We start from the raw sequence: 15,188 nt of genomic DNA, 5'->3' as shown, positions 1-15,188 counted from the left end.
GCTGGGCAGTGCTGGGCATTGCTGGGCAGTGCTGGGCAGTGCTGGGCAGTGCTGGGTGTTGCTGGGCACTGCTGGGTGTTGCTGGGCACTGCTGGGTGTTACTGAGCAACGTGGGAAGCCCTGTGTGCCCTGGCACTGAGGAGAGGCCCACAGCCCACCAGATCCCCCCCCGTGAGGCCAGCAGCAGCTCAAGGTGGCTCTCGTACCTCGTGCTCCAGAGAGCTGTACTCGCCCTCCGTCTGCTCGCGGATGATGACGAGGTCCAGGTTGTTGTGACGTGTCTTATAGCCCGGCAAGCTCTTCACGTGGACGACGTTTGCAAACAAGTCCAATTTGCGCCTGCAACAGAAGAGCAGCAGTCAGCACTTGACCACGAGCTATTCCTGGAGCAGGGGCTGCTCCTGGCAGGCGCTGGAGGTGCCAGCAGGGCACGGTGCAAACTGCAAGCTGTCCCCTGGGGTGGCACACAGCCACTGCTCCAGCTACCCTTGATCTCAAGGACGCAGAGCTGGCTCTGGCCGCCCCGTGTCGAGGCGGCTCGCTGCGTCCACCGCTCTGCCACCTCCCTCCCCTCTGAAGGCCCCCAGGGCAGCAGGCAGTGGGGTGGCACTCAGAAGAGGCAGCTCCCAGCCGCAGCTCCTCAGGATCTCTGGCTCCCTGGTGACACGTGGACCCGTCTGCCCTGGGCTCTCCTTCAGCCCCGTTTCAATGCCACAGCGCCAGGACCGGTGCAAAGCCATTTCTTGGTGCTCTGTCCCTTCCCAGCCCCAGCAGCCAAGCCAAGGTGCTGGGCTCACCTCAGTCTCATGTCGTAAGAAGCCAGCTCTCCCTTGTACTCCATGGGGGTGTGGATCTTGCCTGCAGGGACAACAGCGAGCAGTAAGAACACAGAGTGCACTGACAGCTGCTCGGGACAAATCTGAACCCGGGTGAGAAGGCAGCAGGGAAGGGAGGCTTTCCACAAAGCCCAGGACAGGACAAAGATGCAGTTGCATTACACGGACCCAGATGAGGCCCTTTGTTTCCGCAGGCCACGCCAGGAGGTCTCCTTTCAGAAGCAGAAGTTGGACATAACCTCTGCATTGACGAGCCACACAAGTAGAGGTAAACTGCTTCTTTGTTAAAGAGAAGCATTTCCTGCCCTCCGAAAGCACCCACAGCTTCTGAGATTGGTGCAGCTCTCCTTGCTGGACAGGCAGCGAGCGCAGGTCCTCACCTATAAGGGCCACTTTGCTCTCCTTCATGGAGTCCACCACCTGGTCCAGCTTCTCCTCCGAGGCCATGTTCTGCACCTCACTCAGGTGGTGCTCATCGAAGACCACGGGCACGCTGGCAGCCTGCACCAGACACAAAGGGCAACAGCCTCAGCAGGGTCCCTTCCAACACACTACAGGAGGCAAACGACGGCGGGGCTCAGAGCGTTGAGGCACGAAATTCCACCAGGCAGAAGCTCCTGGGGGAGGAGAGCGAACCGAACGCAACCTGCTGCACCTCAGCTCACTGCTTGCATCTCAGCTGGGACTGAAATGGCGGCACAGTGGCGTTTCTGCCACCTCTCACATCAGCACTCCCTGCCCTCGGGGTCATTTCGGTTTTCTAACACAGCAGACAACGCTGTTTGTTCTCCATTCTGTGACCAACCCACTGTGCAGCAGAACGCCGCTCAATTCTCGCTCCTGCCCCGACTCACAGCTGGCAAAGCCTTCGCCATGAAGAACGAACCGTTTGCAAGAAGCTGCACCTTTCTAGGCAAGGGAAAGACCTCAGGCTGCTCACAGCCCAGGCTGCAGGATGCAGGCAGGCTGCCCCCCCGGCTCAGCAGCACCTCTAAGCAGTTCTGCAGCTGCCACCCTTGGCCCCGCTGCTCTGAGAGGCGGCACACCTTACCTTGAACACCTCCTTGACGGCGTGCATCAGCTCCGGGCCCACGCCGTCCCCAGGCAGCATGGTGACCTGGAAGGTGCTCTCTGACTTTGCATTTTCTGACTGCAAGGAGAGAAAACGACAGTCCCAGGTAATGCCATGCCATCCCCAGCCCGCGTGCAGGAAGGCAGAGGAAGGTCGCCGACAGCACGGTGCACCCTTTGCACAGTCATTCATTACACAGCCCCTGCCCCACTGCCACCCCAGACCCTTCCTCACACAGCATCCCCTGCTCTGCTCCCCCTCTGCACACACAGGGAGCACTCGCTGCTGCAGCTCACAGTGCACTGCTGCTTCACTAAGTGTTCCTTCACCTCTACTTTTGTCTGCAGGATCACCTCATCTTCCCGTGTGAAGCCCCGTCCTGCTGTGTGCTGACTCTGCCCTGCTGCTGTTTGCTAATTGCACACTTCATTAAAGCACTCCAAGCTTATTACAGAATCCCAGAACGGCCTGGGTTGACAAGGAGCACAGTGCTCATCCAGCTCCAACCCCTGCTGTGTGCAGTTCAACCAACAGCCCAGGCTGCCCAGAGCCACATCCAGCCTGGCCTTGAAACCTGGGGCATCCCCAGCCTCCTTGGGCAACCTGTAACAGTGCCTCACCACCCTGTGCAAAAAACTTCCTCCTAACATCCAACCCAAAACTCCCCTGGCTCAGTTTAAAGCCATTCCCCCTTGTCCCATCGCCATCCACCCTTCTGTGCTGAAAACCAAGCCTGAATGTATGAAGCAGAGTTGGTCTCAGAGGTGATTCCCGAGCCACTCCCCACCACCACCACTGCCCTCCCACTCAGCTGGCACCTATTTTTACACCGTGCTTCTATTAATCCATGCCTCTTTAGCCCCTAATTCCCTGCAGAGCCGGCAGAGACCTCACAGAACTGACTGCAGAGCGTGGATGGTGATGGGAAGGGACAAAGTCACACAGAGACACAGAATCTGAGAATGGCTGGGGTTGGAAGGGACAGCAGGGATCACGAAGCTCCAACCCCCCACCAACGCAAGGCCACCAACCTCCCCATTTCACAGCAACCCAGGCTGCCCAGGGCCCCATCCAACCTCCAACCCCTCCAGGGATGGACGGGGCATCGCAGCCTCTCTGCAGCTGCTCCAGCCCCTCCCCGCTCTCACAGCACACAACTTCCCCTGACACCCAACCCCAAGCTGCCCTCCCTCAGCTCCCAGCCGTTTCCCCTCGTCCTGCTGCCATCTCCCCTTGCACACAGCTGCCTCCCCTCCTGGCTGCAGGCTCCCTTCAGGCACTGCAGGCTGCACTTTGCTCACCCCGCAGCTTCTCCTCTCCGTGCTGAATGAGCCCAGCTCCCTCAGCCTGCCTTTGTAGGGAGGTGCTGCAGCCCCGATCATCTCTGTGGTCACCAAACGAGGGAGCACAGCCGGGCTGCAGTGCAGGGGAAAGCAATCTCAGTGCTGACCCTGTGCCTCATATCGCTGTGAGCCACCCGCACTGCGCTCCTCCCTCAACGCCTAATGGTAACGGCGGTGCATGATCTCCTATCGCTCTATGTTAACGACCCCCCAGTTGTTACAGACGGGACACAAAGACAGAAGTCGCTGAGGCCGTCAGACGGTGAACGACGGCGTTCCGGGCCGCAGATCCGGCCGCGCACTCACCTTGGCCCGCGGGATCTGCTGCAGCGCGGCGGAGGAGCCCAGAGGCCGGCAGAGGCCGCGCGGGGCGCGCAGGAGGCCCTGCGAGGAGAGCGGCGGTTAAACGGCGGCGGAGCGACCCCACCGCGCCGCGCTCCTCCCGGCCAACCCCGGAGCCCGCATCCAAACCCGGTCCCGCACCGCCACGCCGCGCCCCGCACCGCCCCCCGCAGCCCCTCACCCTGACCGCAGTCCGCCCTCCACTGAGCGCCGCCATCTTGCCGCCCCACAACGCCCCGCGCCTGCGGCAAGGCGGGTGGAGGTGGTTACAGCGGCTCCGTCCCGTGCAGAGCGCCCCCTGGCTGCCGGGAGGACGCAGGGCAGTTATCTGCCGCGAGGCGCCCCAGCGCTCCCTGGGAGCCCGCAGGACCCCGCCCCAGCACAGCTCCCCGCCCCATCGCTCCCTGCCACCCCAGGGCCCCCACCCCTCCCGGGGGTCTTTTCCGCACCAGGACGCAGCACAGCAGGCTCTCGCTCTTTATTGACCAAGAATGGAGGGGGGGGACAGCAGGAGAGGGCAGGGAGCTGCCGGCAGCCACAGCACAGCGCTGCCGCAGTGCTCCCAGCCACGGACCCCTCCTTGCAGCAACGTGCTCTCAGCGAGGGTGCTGAGCTCAGGACAGGGGGAGCTGAGCTCCTGTCCCCCAGCAGGAGGGGAGCACTGGGGCTCACTTCTTCAGGAGCTGAGCACGAGCCCGGTTCAGCTTCTCCATCACGGCGCTGTCAGTGGCGGCAGAGCACTTGGACAGGACGAGGTTCATCTCAGCCTCGTTCTTGTGCTCGATGGCAGCGTCAGCCGCCTGCTCCAGGTCCCTGGGGGCAAAGCGGGGGCTGAAGGCACCATTTCCCCCCACGTAGTGAGATAAGGTTAGGGTGAGAAAACAGGGCTGTGGGTGCAGGGCTGCCCCCACTGGCAGCAGAAGGATGAGAGTTTCCTTATCCCTCCTGAGCACCCCAAGCCCACAGCCCTGGGAGTGCTGCTGCACCACGATCTCCCTGCTGCCACGAGCCCCAGCCATGGCTCCGGCTTCTTCCTGCCCCCCCAGGCTCAGACAGCCAACGTACCCCACGAGGATGAAGGCCTTGACCCGCTGCTCAGGGGTGACGCGGGGTGCGTACTTCTTGGCCTCATAGCGGTTGTGGTGCTTCACAGCAATCTCCACAAAGGGCTGAGGAGGAGAGGAGTGGGGTGAAGGGAGCCTGCTGTCCCACACCAGACTCCCCCCAGGGCAGCTCAGCCCCACAGCGCGGTCCAGCCCACAGCCTCCTCAAGGACAGCACTGTGTGGACAGAAAGAAGGGCTGGCAGGGAGTGTGGACAGGTCCTCCTCCAGCGAGGAAAGCTCTTACCAGGTACCCAATGGGCGACTTCTTGCTCTTGGAGAACTTCTCCATCTCCTCCCAGTCCCCGCGGGTGGCCAGGGCACTGATCTTCAGCCACCAGTACCTGGGTTCACCAGGAGAACAGCTCCTATGGCTGCCACCACGCTGCAGCCCCCGCCTTAACAGCCATGGGGGGCACCAGGAAAAACCAACTGTGCCCCCAAAGCTGTGACCCATAGCTCCAGTCCAGCGCTGCCCTCATTCCAGACCCACCGCTTGTCGGGGATCTTGAACTCCCTGTACAGCTGCTCGGCTTTCTTGTGGTGACCGTCCTGGATCAGAGTGGAGACAGTGTTGTGCAGAGAGAGGTCGAGGTAGGGCTTGTCAAAGTCCTCCTGGAGGTGTCGCTGGAGCCGCAGGAGCTTGATCTGATCCTCTGTGGCCTGTGGAGTAAAGCACCAGACTGAAGGGTCTCTGACCCAGCAAATGACAGCACTGTCCCAGCCGGTAATCCATACAGCAGCTGTGACCCCAATGAACCCAGAGCTGCCCAGCTGCACTGAGAGCAGGGGAGCTGCTCTTCGCAGCCCTGGTCACACTCACCTTGGCAGCAAACTCGTTCTTGGCCTTGTAGTATTCATCCACAGCATTCTGCAGGGCTCCCACCCGCCCTTCGATGCGCTGGAGACAGAAAACAGACACATCACCCCACGGCAACACAGATGCTGCACTGCAAGGGCACAGGGCAGGACCTCCCCTGATTGGGCTGGGGGGCTTGATGATGCCCTGCCGTGATCACAAGATGAGCAGAGGGCTGGACCCCTCCTCACCCTGGGGGGAGCTGGAGCTCTCCATCGCATACAGGAGGGGCTGATGACTTCCAACACAGGGCCCCAGGGCAACAAGCCCCAGCTCTTTCACTACGCTCCTCCCATGCTGCCAGGCACAGACCTTCTCTGAGTAGCTGGAGTGGACGTGGAAGTTGCCGAGCTCCTGGTGGTTGTCATCCTGGTTGTACAAGTCCTTCAGCGTCTCTCGCTCCTGGTGCTTGCAAAACTGGGAAGCAATAGGTGGAAGTGAGAGCTCGCAGGCACAGTGAGCTGCATCTGCTGCACCACATGGCTCCCAGGTCCCCAGCCAAGGAAGTGGGAAGGGGGACTGTGGGCAGGGCACACAGGGGTTGGGGAGGGAAGATTTAGGCTGGATGTCAGGGGGAAGTTCTTGACAGAGAGAGGTGAGGTGCTGGAACAGCTGCAGAGAGGCTGTGATGCCCCATCCATCCCTGGAGGTGTTCAAGGCCAGGTTGGATGGGGCCCTGGGCAGCCTGGGCTGCTGTGAAATGTGGAGGTTGAAGCCCTGCCTGTGGCAGGGGGTTGGAGCTCCGTGATCCTTGAGGTCCCTTCCAACCCCGGCCATTCTGTGGGATGCCCTCAGCCAGGCTGCATACGGCTGGCAGCCCTCACCTGGCGGTAGAGGCTCAGAGCCACCGGCTGGTTCTGCAGCGTCATGAAGAAGGTGCCACGGTTCAGCTCGTTCTTCAGGTGCAGCACGACGGTGTAGACTGGGGCAGAAGGAGCATTTGAGGACAGGGGACAAGGACACTTCCCCAGCACAGTTGCCCAGGGCAGCACCGCTGGGACACTCAGCCAGTCCTCAGCTCTGCAAGGGCTGTGAGTGTGCATCCACGTGCAGGGCAGAGCCCTTTGCTGCCCCCTTGCCCTGCAGGGCAAGAGCAGCTCCCACCGCCCCATCAGTACAAAGCCATGAACGGGCTCCCCCGGATTCCAAGTCCCTCCCAAGAGAGATTTGCTGCCTGGATGCAGGCAGACCCCTCGGTGTCGGGTTCTGCGGGGTCCCTCCTGCCTCAGGACCCCTCTGTGTGTGCAGGAGCCGCAGCCCTGCCCCTTACCCAGGTCTGTGTCCCCGCTCTCAATGGCTTTGCTCAGGGCCAGCTTGCTCCGCTTCATCTTCAGCAGCAGTGGGACCTGCTCCCCGGAGCGTGGCTCGTACTCCAGCAGCTGAGGCCACCACAGAGGGTGTCAGCACGCAGCCAGGGTCGCCCCGAGCCCTCGGTGCCACCACCCCGGGACGTGCCACAGACCTTGATGGCCAGCTCTGTCCTGCCGCAGTCGTACGCTCGGGCGGCGATCTCAGAGTAGGAGATGCCTGGCGTGTCCCCCAGCTTCTGGTTGATGGCATAAGCCACCTCCTCGTCAGACTTGTCCTTCTGCTGCACCTAGAGCGGAGCGGAGCAGTCAGCACGGCCCCACGTGGCACAGGACCCCCCCCAAAGCCTTCCCTCCTTGCCTTGTAGCAGGCCCAGTGGGCCAGGATGCGGCTGACGCCCTGGATCTCCGGGAGGCGCAGGTACTCACAGATCCGGATGGCCAGGGGGTAGAGCCGCCGCAGGACCAGCCTGGAGGGCACAGGGGGGCTCAGCAGCGTGCTGTGCGAGCAGCCGTGCAGCTCAGCCGGCCTCAGGGGGGTCCCAAGCTCTCAGAGCTCACTCAGCCATCGGCCGGGGGAGCAGAGACTGCACAGATCCCGCAGCAGGGCTGGGCACGGCCTGGGCTGCTCAGGGACAGGGCTATCAAGCCCGGTTTGGAGCAAGCCTTACCTGTCCAGCAAGACCTCGATGGTGAGTCGTTTGTATCTGCACAACAGTCAAGGGCATCTCGGACCCCGCGGAGCGCAGGCAACGCGTGCTGGGTGCCCACCCCCTCCTGGCAGCACCTCCACGGCTGGCACTTGAGCGCAGGGCCGGCTCAGCTCCACGACGGGGGCTCAGCATCACAGGCAGGGGGCTGGGCACAGCAGCGTGCAGTGAGTGCAAGAGGCTGACCCTGCTCTGGGGCCCAGGGCGCAAGCTGCAGCCGAGCACCGCGGGGCCGGCTGATGTGAGGCCGGCTGATGTGAGGCCGGCTGATGTGAGGCCGGCTGATGTGAGGCCGGCTGATGTGAGGCCGGCTGATGTGAGGCCGGCTGATGTGAGGCCGCCCCTCCCCATCCCGTTACATCCCAGCTCCCCGGCCAAGGCTGGCACGGATGGCAGGGGATTCGCACTGCCTGCCAGACTCCACAGTCAGCCCTCCTGCCTGCCCCACGGAGGATACTGGGTGAAGGTGAGGGGGATGCCGATCTGGTAGTCCCGGATGGAGTTGAGCACCCGCAGGTCCTGGCACATGCGCACAAAGCTCTCCGGGGGGAACTTGTCGATGAAGCACTTCCCAAAGGAGGCTGCCTGCAAGAGGAGACCAGTGTGGGATCTGGGGAGAGCCTCCAGCAGGAGGGGAACAGCTTCAGCCTCACCCAGCGCCCCCGTGCCCTCTTCACTCACCCGCAGCAGGGACTTCTGCGTCTCCGGCTCATGCTCATAGCCGGCTGCCTCGATGCACTGGCTCACTGCTTCTGGGAGCAGTTTCTGGTCCTTGATCTCCCTCAGGTACTCATCTGCCTTCTGGCTCTCCTTCTGCAGAGAAGCACAGCCTCTAAGTGAGCTGTGGGACGTGGGACACTGCAGCCAGGGTGAGCGCCGGGTGCGTGGAGCCCCAGCAAGCCAGGGACAGCAGGGGCTGCCTGCACTGCCTGCACAGCAGCACCGTGCCCCCGCAGGGACCTCCAGGCCACCCCCTTTCCCATCACACTGGATGTAATGCTGGGTTTGCATCGGGGCAGCCCAAGGGAGGAGGCAGGCGTGCAGCAGAACGGGGTGCCAAACCTCGTACTCCTTCTGTGCCTCCAGCAGGAGCGCTCCTGGTGCCATGGAAGCGATTTTGAAGATTTCCTGGCTGGCTTCTGCAGAAAGGGGGTAAAAAAAATAAAAGCCAGCATGAGAGGCTGCCCCAGCCCAGATGCACCCAGCCAGGCGCTGCTCCCACCCAACCCTTCTGTAGGCTCTGGGACCCGAGACCCCGTGCCAGTGCCCTCCCTCTGCAGGGCTGGGACGGCCTCACCTGGGATTTCGTGCAGGAACTCATGGGAGGTGCGGGATAAGATCCGGACCCCATCTGGCTCCGGCACCAGGTAGGAGTCTTCATCCAGGACAAATCTGTGCCTCCCGCTAAGGGCTCGTGGGAAGAAAGCAGCTGCTGGCTGCAGCCCAGCTCTACCAGGAGCAGGTCAGCCACAGAGGTGGCACAGAACAAACCCCTGATCGCCTCGTGACCCTTCTTTCCAGCCACTTTGGAGGAACTTTTGTCCCACTGTGGAGGAAAACTGTCCCACTGCGACGGCTCTCAGCCCTGGGCAATCAGCCGGGGGCTCTGGCACAGCCCTACCAGCCGCAGGAACCCTTGTGGCCAAGCTCTGCTCTCAGAGCTGGGAGGGAGGCGGGTTGCTCTCCGCCGGGAAAGTCAGAGAAGAGAACCAAGGGTCTGGGGGCCCCGACAGAGGAGCGCTTTCCACCAGCGGTGACCCGAGGAGGCGCACAGCAGGAGCGACGGCCCGTCCTCCCCAAAGGATACCGGATGCACTCCGTGGAATTCCCAGCCACCATCAGCTGCCGGTCCCAGGCCAGCACCACGGCGCGCTGCCGGCTGCGGGGACGCGTGCACCTGCAGGGAGCCCCAGCACGGTCAGGGAGAGCCCACCCAGCCCCACACCTGGAGTGGGGACCTGAGGGACGACCCCCAGCACAGCCGTGGAGCTGAACGGGGCCTGCAAAGGGCCGAGCACACGGAGGTGTGCAGTGAAGGCACGGCCCAAAGCAGAGGGGGGGAAGGTCAGGAAGATGCTCACCAAACCATCTGCTTGGGTGCGGAGCGGATGGTGCTGTTGAACTCGCAGAGCTTGTCCTGCAGAGGGAAAGAGAAGAGAAGAGTCAAGGAGGAGCCATGCATCGAGGAGGCAACAAGCTGTGCAGGCATCCTGCAGAAGCACCTGGCCACTTCTGCAGCCCCAGAGGGAGCCAGCACCTTGGCTGGTGCAGACAGAGGTCGAGGATGTTGTGCAGTAGTTAGACTGAGCATGAGAAACTTTCATAACCCCAGAACGGCCTGGGTTGCAAAGGAGCACAGTGCTCATCCAGTTCCAACCCCCTGCTGTGTGCAGGTCACCAACCAGCAGCCCAGGCTGCCCAGAGCCACATCCAGCCTGGCCCTGAATGCCTGCAGGGATGGGGCATCCACAGCCTCCTTGGGCAGCCTGTAACAGTGCCTCACCACCTTGTGCAAAAACCTTCCTCCTAACATCCAACCTAAACCTCCCCTGTTTCCCCCTTGTTCAATCACTATCAACCCATGCAAACAGTCATTGTAAACTTTCAGCCACTGCTCTGGCAAGCAGCCCACCTGTACATAAAGCAAGTTGCTTGTGCTCAACTGAGACCAAAAAAATGAACAAAGTCCAAAGAACATTGATTTGCTTCAAAGAGTACAGAAGGCAACCAAGCACATCACCAGTGTGAACCAGAATGGACCACTTGTACGTGACTGGCCACGCCAGCTACAGTAATATGGCTGAACCTGCTACAAAACAATACCAGAACCACCAAGTTCAGGCATGGATGCAACAGAATCTGGTGTGGAAAGAGTAATTAGGAGCAGCCTGTTTATTTGGGAGGTGTTTGGACATAGAATGGAAGACACAAGGCCAGTAAAATGTGGATTTGGAAAAAGTGAGGAGTATTGTATAAAACTGGGTGCAAAAAGAGTTCTGTGATGGCAGAGCACAGGTGCCTGTGAACAGCAGCAAGATGGGGTTGCAGCGTCCACAGGCAAGTAAAGAGAAACTGCTGGGATGCCATCAGGTCTGCGAGAGGCAGTGGGGGAGCACAGAGCAGGAGGGCTCCCACCGACACCAAGAGGCGGGGAGGGAAGGGGAAGCTCACCTTCAGCGTGGCCAACCCCATCCACAGGTAGCCAGTGTCAGTGAAGAGCGCCAGGCAGCGGTAGTTGAAGGACACGGCCATCTGCAGGTAGGCCCCCGCGGAGGGGCTCATGCCAGGGGGTGTCTGGGATGAGGAAAAGGACGGGGATGGTCAGGGACGCAGCACGAAGGGGCTGAGAGCTGCACAGAGCGTCCCCTGCCGTGCTGCGTCTGCCTCATCTCCATGGCTTTGTCCTCAACCAGGCTGTGGGGAAAGGAGCCGCCAGGAAGCCCTGCGAGCTGCAGGTCGCCCCGCTCCCCACTGATGCTGCCGTGGCTTCACTCACCACCACAGAGCAGGAGGTGTTGTCCAGCAGGTACAGGTCCTGGCCGACCGCCAGCAGGACGACGGTCACTCTATCCTGGGTCAGCACAGCCCAGCAGGAGGGTGGCTTCTGCAGACCTGCAGGGACCGACGTCAGGGACCCCTGTGCCAGGCAGAGCGAGGAGCAGCGGGGGAGGAGACGCACCCGGCACCTCGGGCATCCTGCGCAGCTTCAGGTCGTCGATGTTGGTGGTCAGCGAGAAGCGGTGCGCTCCAGTGAGGATGGCCACGCCGGTGCCGTACTCCGTGTGGAAGACCTTCGCCTCCAGCACGTGGTTCTGCAGCACCTCCTGTGCCGCGGGGAAGAAGGGCCCAGGTTGGGGCATCAGGGCACGGCACCACGCTGCTGGGAGAGGCACCGGGGCTCTGGGGGCAAAACTGTCCCCAGGGAGGACGGCCCAGCCCTGCGCCGTGCAGCCAGCAGCATCCCAGCAGATAAAGGTCGTGCGCCTGTGCTCGTGGGACACGTGCCAGCTCACACCTTGCTCTGCAGCGAGGCTGAGGGAACTCTCAGCCCTACTGGGTTGGCATCATTCAGGGAGGCCTTGCAGCACTTCTCCAACACACAGATCCAACTTTGTGGACCTCACGGTGACGAGCTCCCAGCCCTTCTTTCCCCGCCCCACTCACGTTGCCCATGCTGAAGTGACGCTTGAACTCGCAGAAGAGGTTGTAGATGAGAACAGTGCCATCCTCCTGGATGCACAGCAGGTCCTCACTGGCTGTCCAGCCCAGCTGCACCAGCTGGCCACTCTTCCACTGCAAGCAGGAAACTGATGAGTGTGCTGCTCACCTCCCAGCTGCCAAGCTGCCCCTCCGGGAGATGCAAACGATGGCTGCAGTTCAGCATTTGCAGTTCTGGTGGCCCTGACTGCAGCCCCCTGCAGGCACAACAGCTTACCCCTCCTGTATCTTCCCCAGCTCTACACAGTGGGTAAGGGAGGACACTCCCACAGCTCCAGCCCTGCTTTCCCCATCCCCACCCCGTGCTCTTCTTCCCAGTCTGGGTGCCTTCCCTCTCCCTGCAGACTCCCAGCACCCTTGCAACGCAGCACTGCTTTTGAGCAGCTGCCGAACCAAAGCTTTCAGGGGCTGCAAGAACTGCACAGTGGTCACTCCTGAAAGCTCGAGGTGCTGAGGACGCATGGCAGCACTGTGCTTCCCTGCAGGCAGCCCAGAGGAGCTGCCCCAGGGCACACAGGCAAGCGGCACAGGCTGAGGCGGCAGCCGGTCTCACAGCCCAGCCACGAACCTGCAGCACCAGGCGGAAACTCTGGGCACACAGAGCTCCACAGCCACCCTCCCGCCCAGGGCTCAGTGCTGCCAGGGGCGCAGCTCAGCGTCCTCCAAGTGCCGCGGCCAAGGCAGGGCCATCTCGAGGAACATCACGCACCTCTAGGAAGGGCACAGGGCACAGCCTTGGGGACAGGGTGGCAGCAGACCCAGCGCAGCTGGATTCCGCCAGCCCCGCTCAGGCACTCACCGGGACGCTGGCCAGGAGCAGCCCCGAGGCCGAGTAGATCTCCAGCAGCGGGCGGGCGCTGGGGGATTTCTCCTTCCTGGCGTTGTTCTTCAGCAGAGCTGCGGTTGGGACGGGGCCCCTGAGCCGGCTGCGGCCCTCCGGCCATTGTTAGGCGCACCGTCCCGCCCGGCCCCGCGGGGTCCCGGCCCTACCTATGGGCCCGCCGTACGGGGCAGCTGCCACCAAGCAGTCCCGCAGCTCCTCCTTCAGGCCCCACTCCATGGTGTACAGCTCGAACTTGCTGCGGGCAGATGAGCGGACAGACGAACAGACACACGGACAGTGCAGAGCAATAAGGGGGGTGCTAGGGCCCGGAGCCCGGAGCCCTGAACAAATCCCAGCCCCGCACCGGGCCCCGGGACCCCCCACGCCCAGGCCCCAGACCTGCCTCACAAGGCCCAGATTCCCCCCACGAGGCCCAGCCCCCCCTCACCGGTAGAAGGCCTCTTCGCCCAGCGGGTTCCAGTTGGCCGTGTAGCAGTCCATGGTGCCGGCCGGGGCCGAGCCCTCCCGGCGGCTCCGCTCAGCTCGGCTGGGTTCAGTTCAGCTGCGCTTCCGCCCTCGCCGTGACGAACGACGCTACGGCGGCCGCCATCTTGAGTGAGGGCAGGGCCAGAGGGAAAAGGAAACGCCGCCATTTTGAGTGAGGGCAGGACCAGAGGGAAGGGGGAACGCCGCCATCTTGAGTGAGGGCAGGACCAGAGGGAAGGGGAAACGCCGCCATCTTGAGTAAGGCCGCCGCCGCCGCCATCCCAGCGCAGGCTCCGTCCCCTCCTGTACCCAGCCCGTGTCCTGCAGTCGGTCTCACCCAACCACCAGCTCACACCCCCCGTCCCCACTCACTCCCCTGTGCACGGAGCTCAGTGGGAATCTGTTCCTATGTTCTGGGACAGCAGTGTTCCTGCCACCCACAGGCCCTGCCCTGCAGCTCCACACTGACACGGCACAGCGCTGCTGGTGGGGGCACAGCGTGAGGCCCAGCAGACTCCAAAAGCACCGGCTGTGTGCAGCCATGGGGCAGTGATGCCATGCTGGGCAGGGCAGGCCCTGGGGATGGTCAGAGCAGCACAGGGCCGTGCTGGGCCGAGCTCACGGTGAGGGGCCACGTGGAGGCACGGTGCCGCACACAGGAACGGCCACATGGCATCCACGACACTCTCATCACACCCTTCCCACAGTCTCTCTTTATTTCTCAGTGCTACAGGAACAGGGAAGGCCCTATGGGCGGCCGGGCAGCTCGAGGCGGTAATGGAAGATCTGGAAGGAGACCAGGCTGGCAAGCAGCGAGGGGCTGGTGGCACCCACCTTCCTGAAGCCCTGCTTCTCGTACAGCCGCTGGGCCACCACCTGCACTATGGAGGTGTACAGCATCACAGCTCTGTAGCCCCGCGCCTGGGCGAAGCGCAGCACCTCCCCGCACAGCGCCTTGGAGATGCCGTGGCCGCGGTGATTCTTGCTGACCGACATCCGCTTCAGCTCCAGGGCCTCCCCGCGCTGAGCCGGGTCCTGCGGCGGGGCCACAGCCACCATTCCCACCACCGCCCCGTCGGCCTCCACCACCCAGAAGCAGGAGTCGGGCGCCCGCATGTAGCTGCTTTCGATGTCGCACAGATCAGTGATCAGCGCCTCCTGCACGTAGGACGTGCTGAAGGAGCGCATCATGGGCCAGGTGGCCGCCAGCACCAGCGCCACGGCTGCCAGTGCCAGCAGCCAGCTGCCAGCTGCGGCACGCACGGCCGTGAACAGGGCCAGCAGCCCCAGCTGCACCCGCGTGGAGCGCAGCATGTGCCTGTAGATGGCCGGAGCGTGCTCGATGATGCCATGGGCAAACAGGGAGCGCACGGCAGCGTAGTCCTCGTCGCGGTACAGCCGGATGCGGTACGGAGCCATGGGCACTTGGGCCTGCAGGTCAGAAGCAGAGAATAGTTGGGGTTGGAGGGAACCTTCACAGAGTTGCATTGTGGTTAGAGCTGGAAGGGACCTTCAGAGAAGCCAAAGGACGGTTCAACCCCCTCCCAAAGAACAGGGCCACCCGCAGCTCCATCAGGCGCTCAGAGCCACTCCAGCCTGACCTGAATGTCACCAGGGATGGGGCACCCAACACCCCTCTGGGCGATCTGTGCCTCACCCCAAGCACTTGGAGCAGCCAAGTGAGCTCAGGGCTGGAGCTGCAGCTGTGCCAGGGGGTCCCTGGGCAGGAAGGAGAAGCAGCAGGCAGGGGGCTGCAGGTCTCCCTTCCGGGGGGCTCTGGAGAAGCTCCCCCTGCCATCCCCTGGTCGGGACACAGGAGGAGGCAGCAGGGCCCGAGGTGCCCAAAGCCCCGAGGGCTGCAGTGTGGGACGAGGGGGGAAGCAGCGCTGCCCAGACAGGAACCGGCGGTGACGGCGGGGGCAAAGGGGCACGGGGAGGGAAGCGGGCACCGAAGGATTGCAACGGGGGCAAAGGGGCACGGGAGAGGCAGCACGCGCTGCAAGCAACGAGGAACTGCCGGGCTTTGTGCCCGCGCTCGCGGGGGGGCCGAGCCGCTTCAGCGCCCGGCGTTCAGAGCCCGTGCCGAGGTC

The 15,188-nt window shown here is 62.9% G+C and overlaps 3 protein-coding genes across 6 annotated transcripts in view; all 3 read right to left on the bottom strand.

The window, feature by feature from the left end:
- IDH3B (isocitrate dehydrogenase (NAD(+)) 3 non-catalytic subunit beta) overlaps positions 1-3,811 on the bottom strand; it is an 8,589-nt gene extending 4,778 nt beyond the window's left edge. For all 3 annotated transcript variants that reach the window (XM_042825517.1, XM_042825518.1, XM_042825516.1), the window contains exons 1-6: positions 3,775-3,811; positions 3,558-3,635; positions 1,888-1,986; positions 1,217-1,337; positions 798-858; positions 207-339 (exon numbers count right to left, since the gene is read on the bottom strand). In XM_042825517.1, coding sequence (XP_042681451.1) covers positions 207-339; positions 798-858; positions 1,217-1,337; positions 1,888-1,986; positions 3,558-3,635; positions 3,775-3,810 — 528 coding nt within the window. In that variant the 5' untranslated portion in view covers position 3,811. The remainder of the gene's footprint in view (positions 1-206; positions 340-797; positions 859-1,216; positions 1,338-1,887; positions 1,987-3,557; positions 3,636-3,774) is intronic.
- A 245-nt stretch (positions 3,812-4,056) lies between these two features.
- On the bottom strand, positions 4,057-13,209 carry VPS16 (VPS16 core subunit of CORVET and HOPS complexes). The gene is made up of 24 exons (XM_042825519.1): positions 13,061-13,209; positions 12,780-12,868; positions 12,589-12,686; positions 11,736-11,864; positions 11,251-11,395; positions 11,068-11,183; positions 10,743-10,865; positions 9,653-9,708; positions 9,379-9,468; positions 8,869-8,963; positions 8,634-8,710; positions 8,253-8,384; positions 8,029-8,156; positions 7,533-7,568; positions 7,223-7,331; positions 7,017-7,151; positions 6,825-6,933; positions 6,379-6,476; positions 5,867-5,971; positions 5,519-5,596; positions 5,189-5,358; positions 4,943-5,039; positions 4,659-4,762; positions 4,057-4,406 (listed from the first exon to the last, which is right to left on the bottom strand). The coding sequence occupies exons 1-24, from the start codon at positions 13,111-13,113 to the stop codon at positions 4,262-4,264; spliced, it is 2,517 nt and encodes an 838-aa protein (XP_042681453.1). The 5' UTR covers positions 13,114-13,209; the 3' UTR covers positions 4,057-4,261.
- A 582-nt stretch (positions 13,210-13,791) lies between these two features.
- LOC122163934 (putative N-acetyltransferase 8B) overlaps positions 13,792-15,188 on the bottom strand; it is a 1,644-nt gene continuing 247 nt past the window's right edge. Inside the window, exons 1-2 of one of the 2 annotated variants that reach the window (XM_042825511.1) lie at positions 14,756-14,973; positions 13,792-14,529 (exon numbers count right to left, since the gene is read on the bottom strand). In XM_042825511.1, coding sequence (XP_042681445.1) covers positions 13,846-14,529; positions 14,756-14,896 — 825 coding nt within the window. In that variant the 5' untranslated portion in view covers positions 14,897-14,973 and the 3' untranslated portion in view covers positions 13,792-13,845. Of the gene's footprint in view, positions 14,530-14,755; positions 14,974-15,188 lie in introns of those variants that run through there. The other variant, XM_042825512.1, reaches the window with a different exon arrangement.

Source organism: Centrocercus urophasianus, unplaced genomic scaffold (genome assembly GCF_019232065.1).
Source record: "Centrocercus urophasianus isolate 14NV4802_14NV808 unplaced genomic scaffold, USGS_Curo_1.0 seq_247, whole genome shotgun sequence".
Taxonomy (NCBI): domain Eukaryota; kingdom Metazoa; phylum Chordata; class Aves; order Galliformes; family Phasianidae; genus Centrocercus; species Centrocercus urophasianus.
This window is presented reverse-complemented; position numbering and strand designations above follow the sequence as displayed.

Bases quoted from the DNA above. Each gene is read 5' to 3' on its own strand.
- VPS16 (XM_042825519.1), bottom strand. From the start codon at position 13,113: ATGGACTGCTACACGGCCAACTGGAACCCGCTGGGCGAAGAGGCCTTC. The intron at 9,469-9,652 runs GTGAGCATCTTC...GGCTCCCTGCAG, and splicing joins GCACCCAAGCAGATGGTTTG to GTGCACGCGTCCCCGCAGCC. The intron at 8,385-8,633 runs GTTTGGCACCCC...GCTTCTCTGCAG, and splicing joins AGGCACAGAAGGAGTACGAG to AAGGAGAGCCAGAAGGCAGA.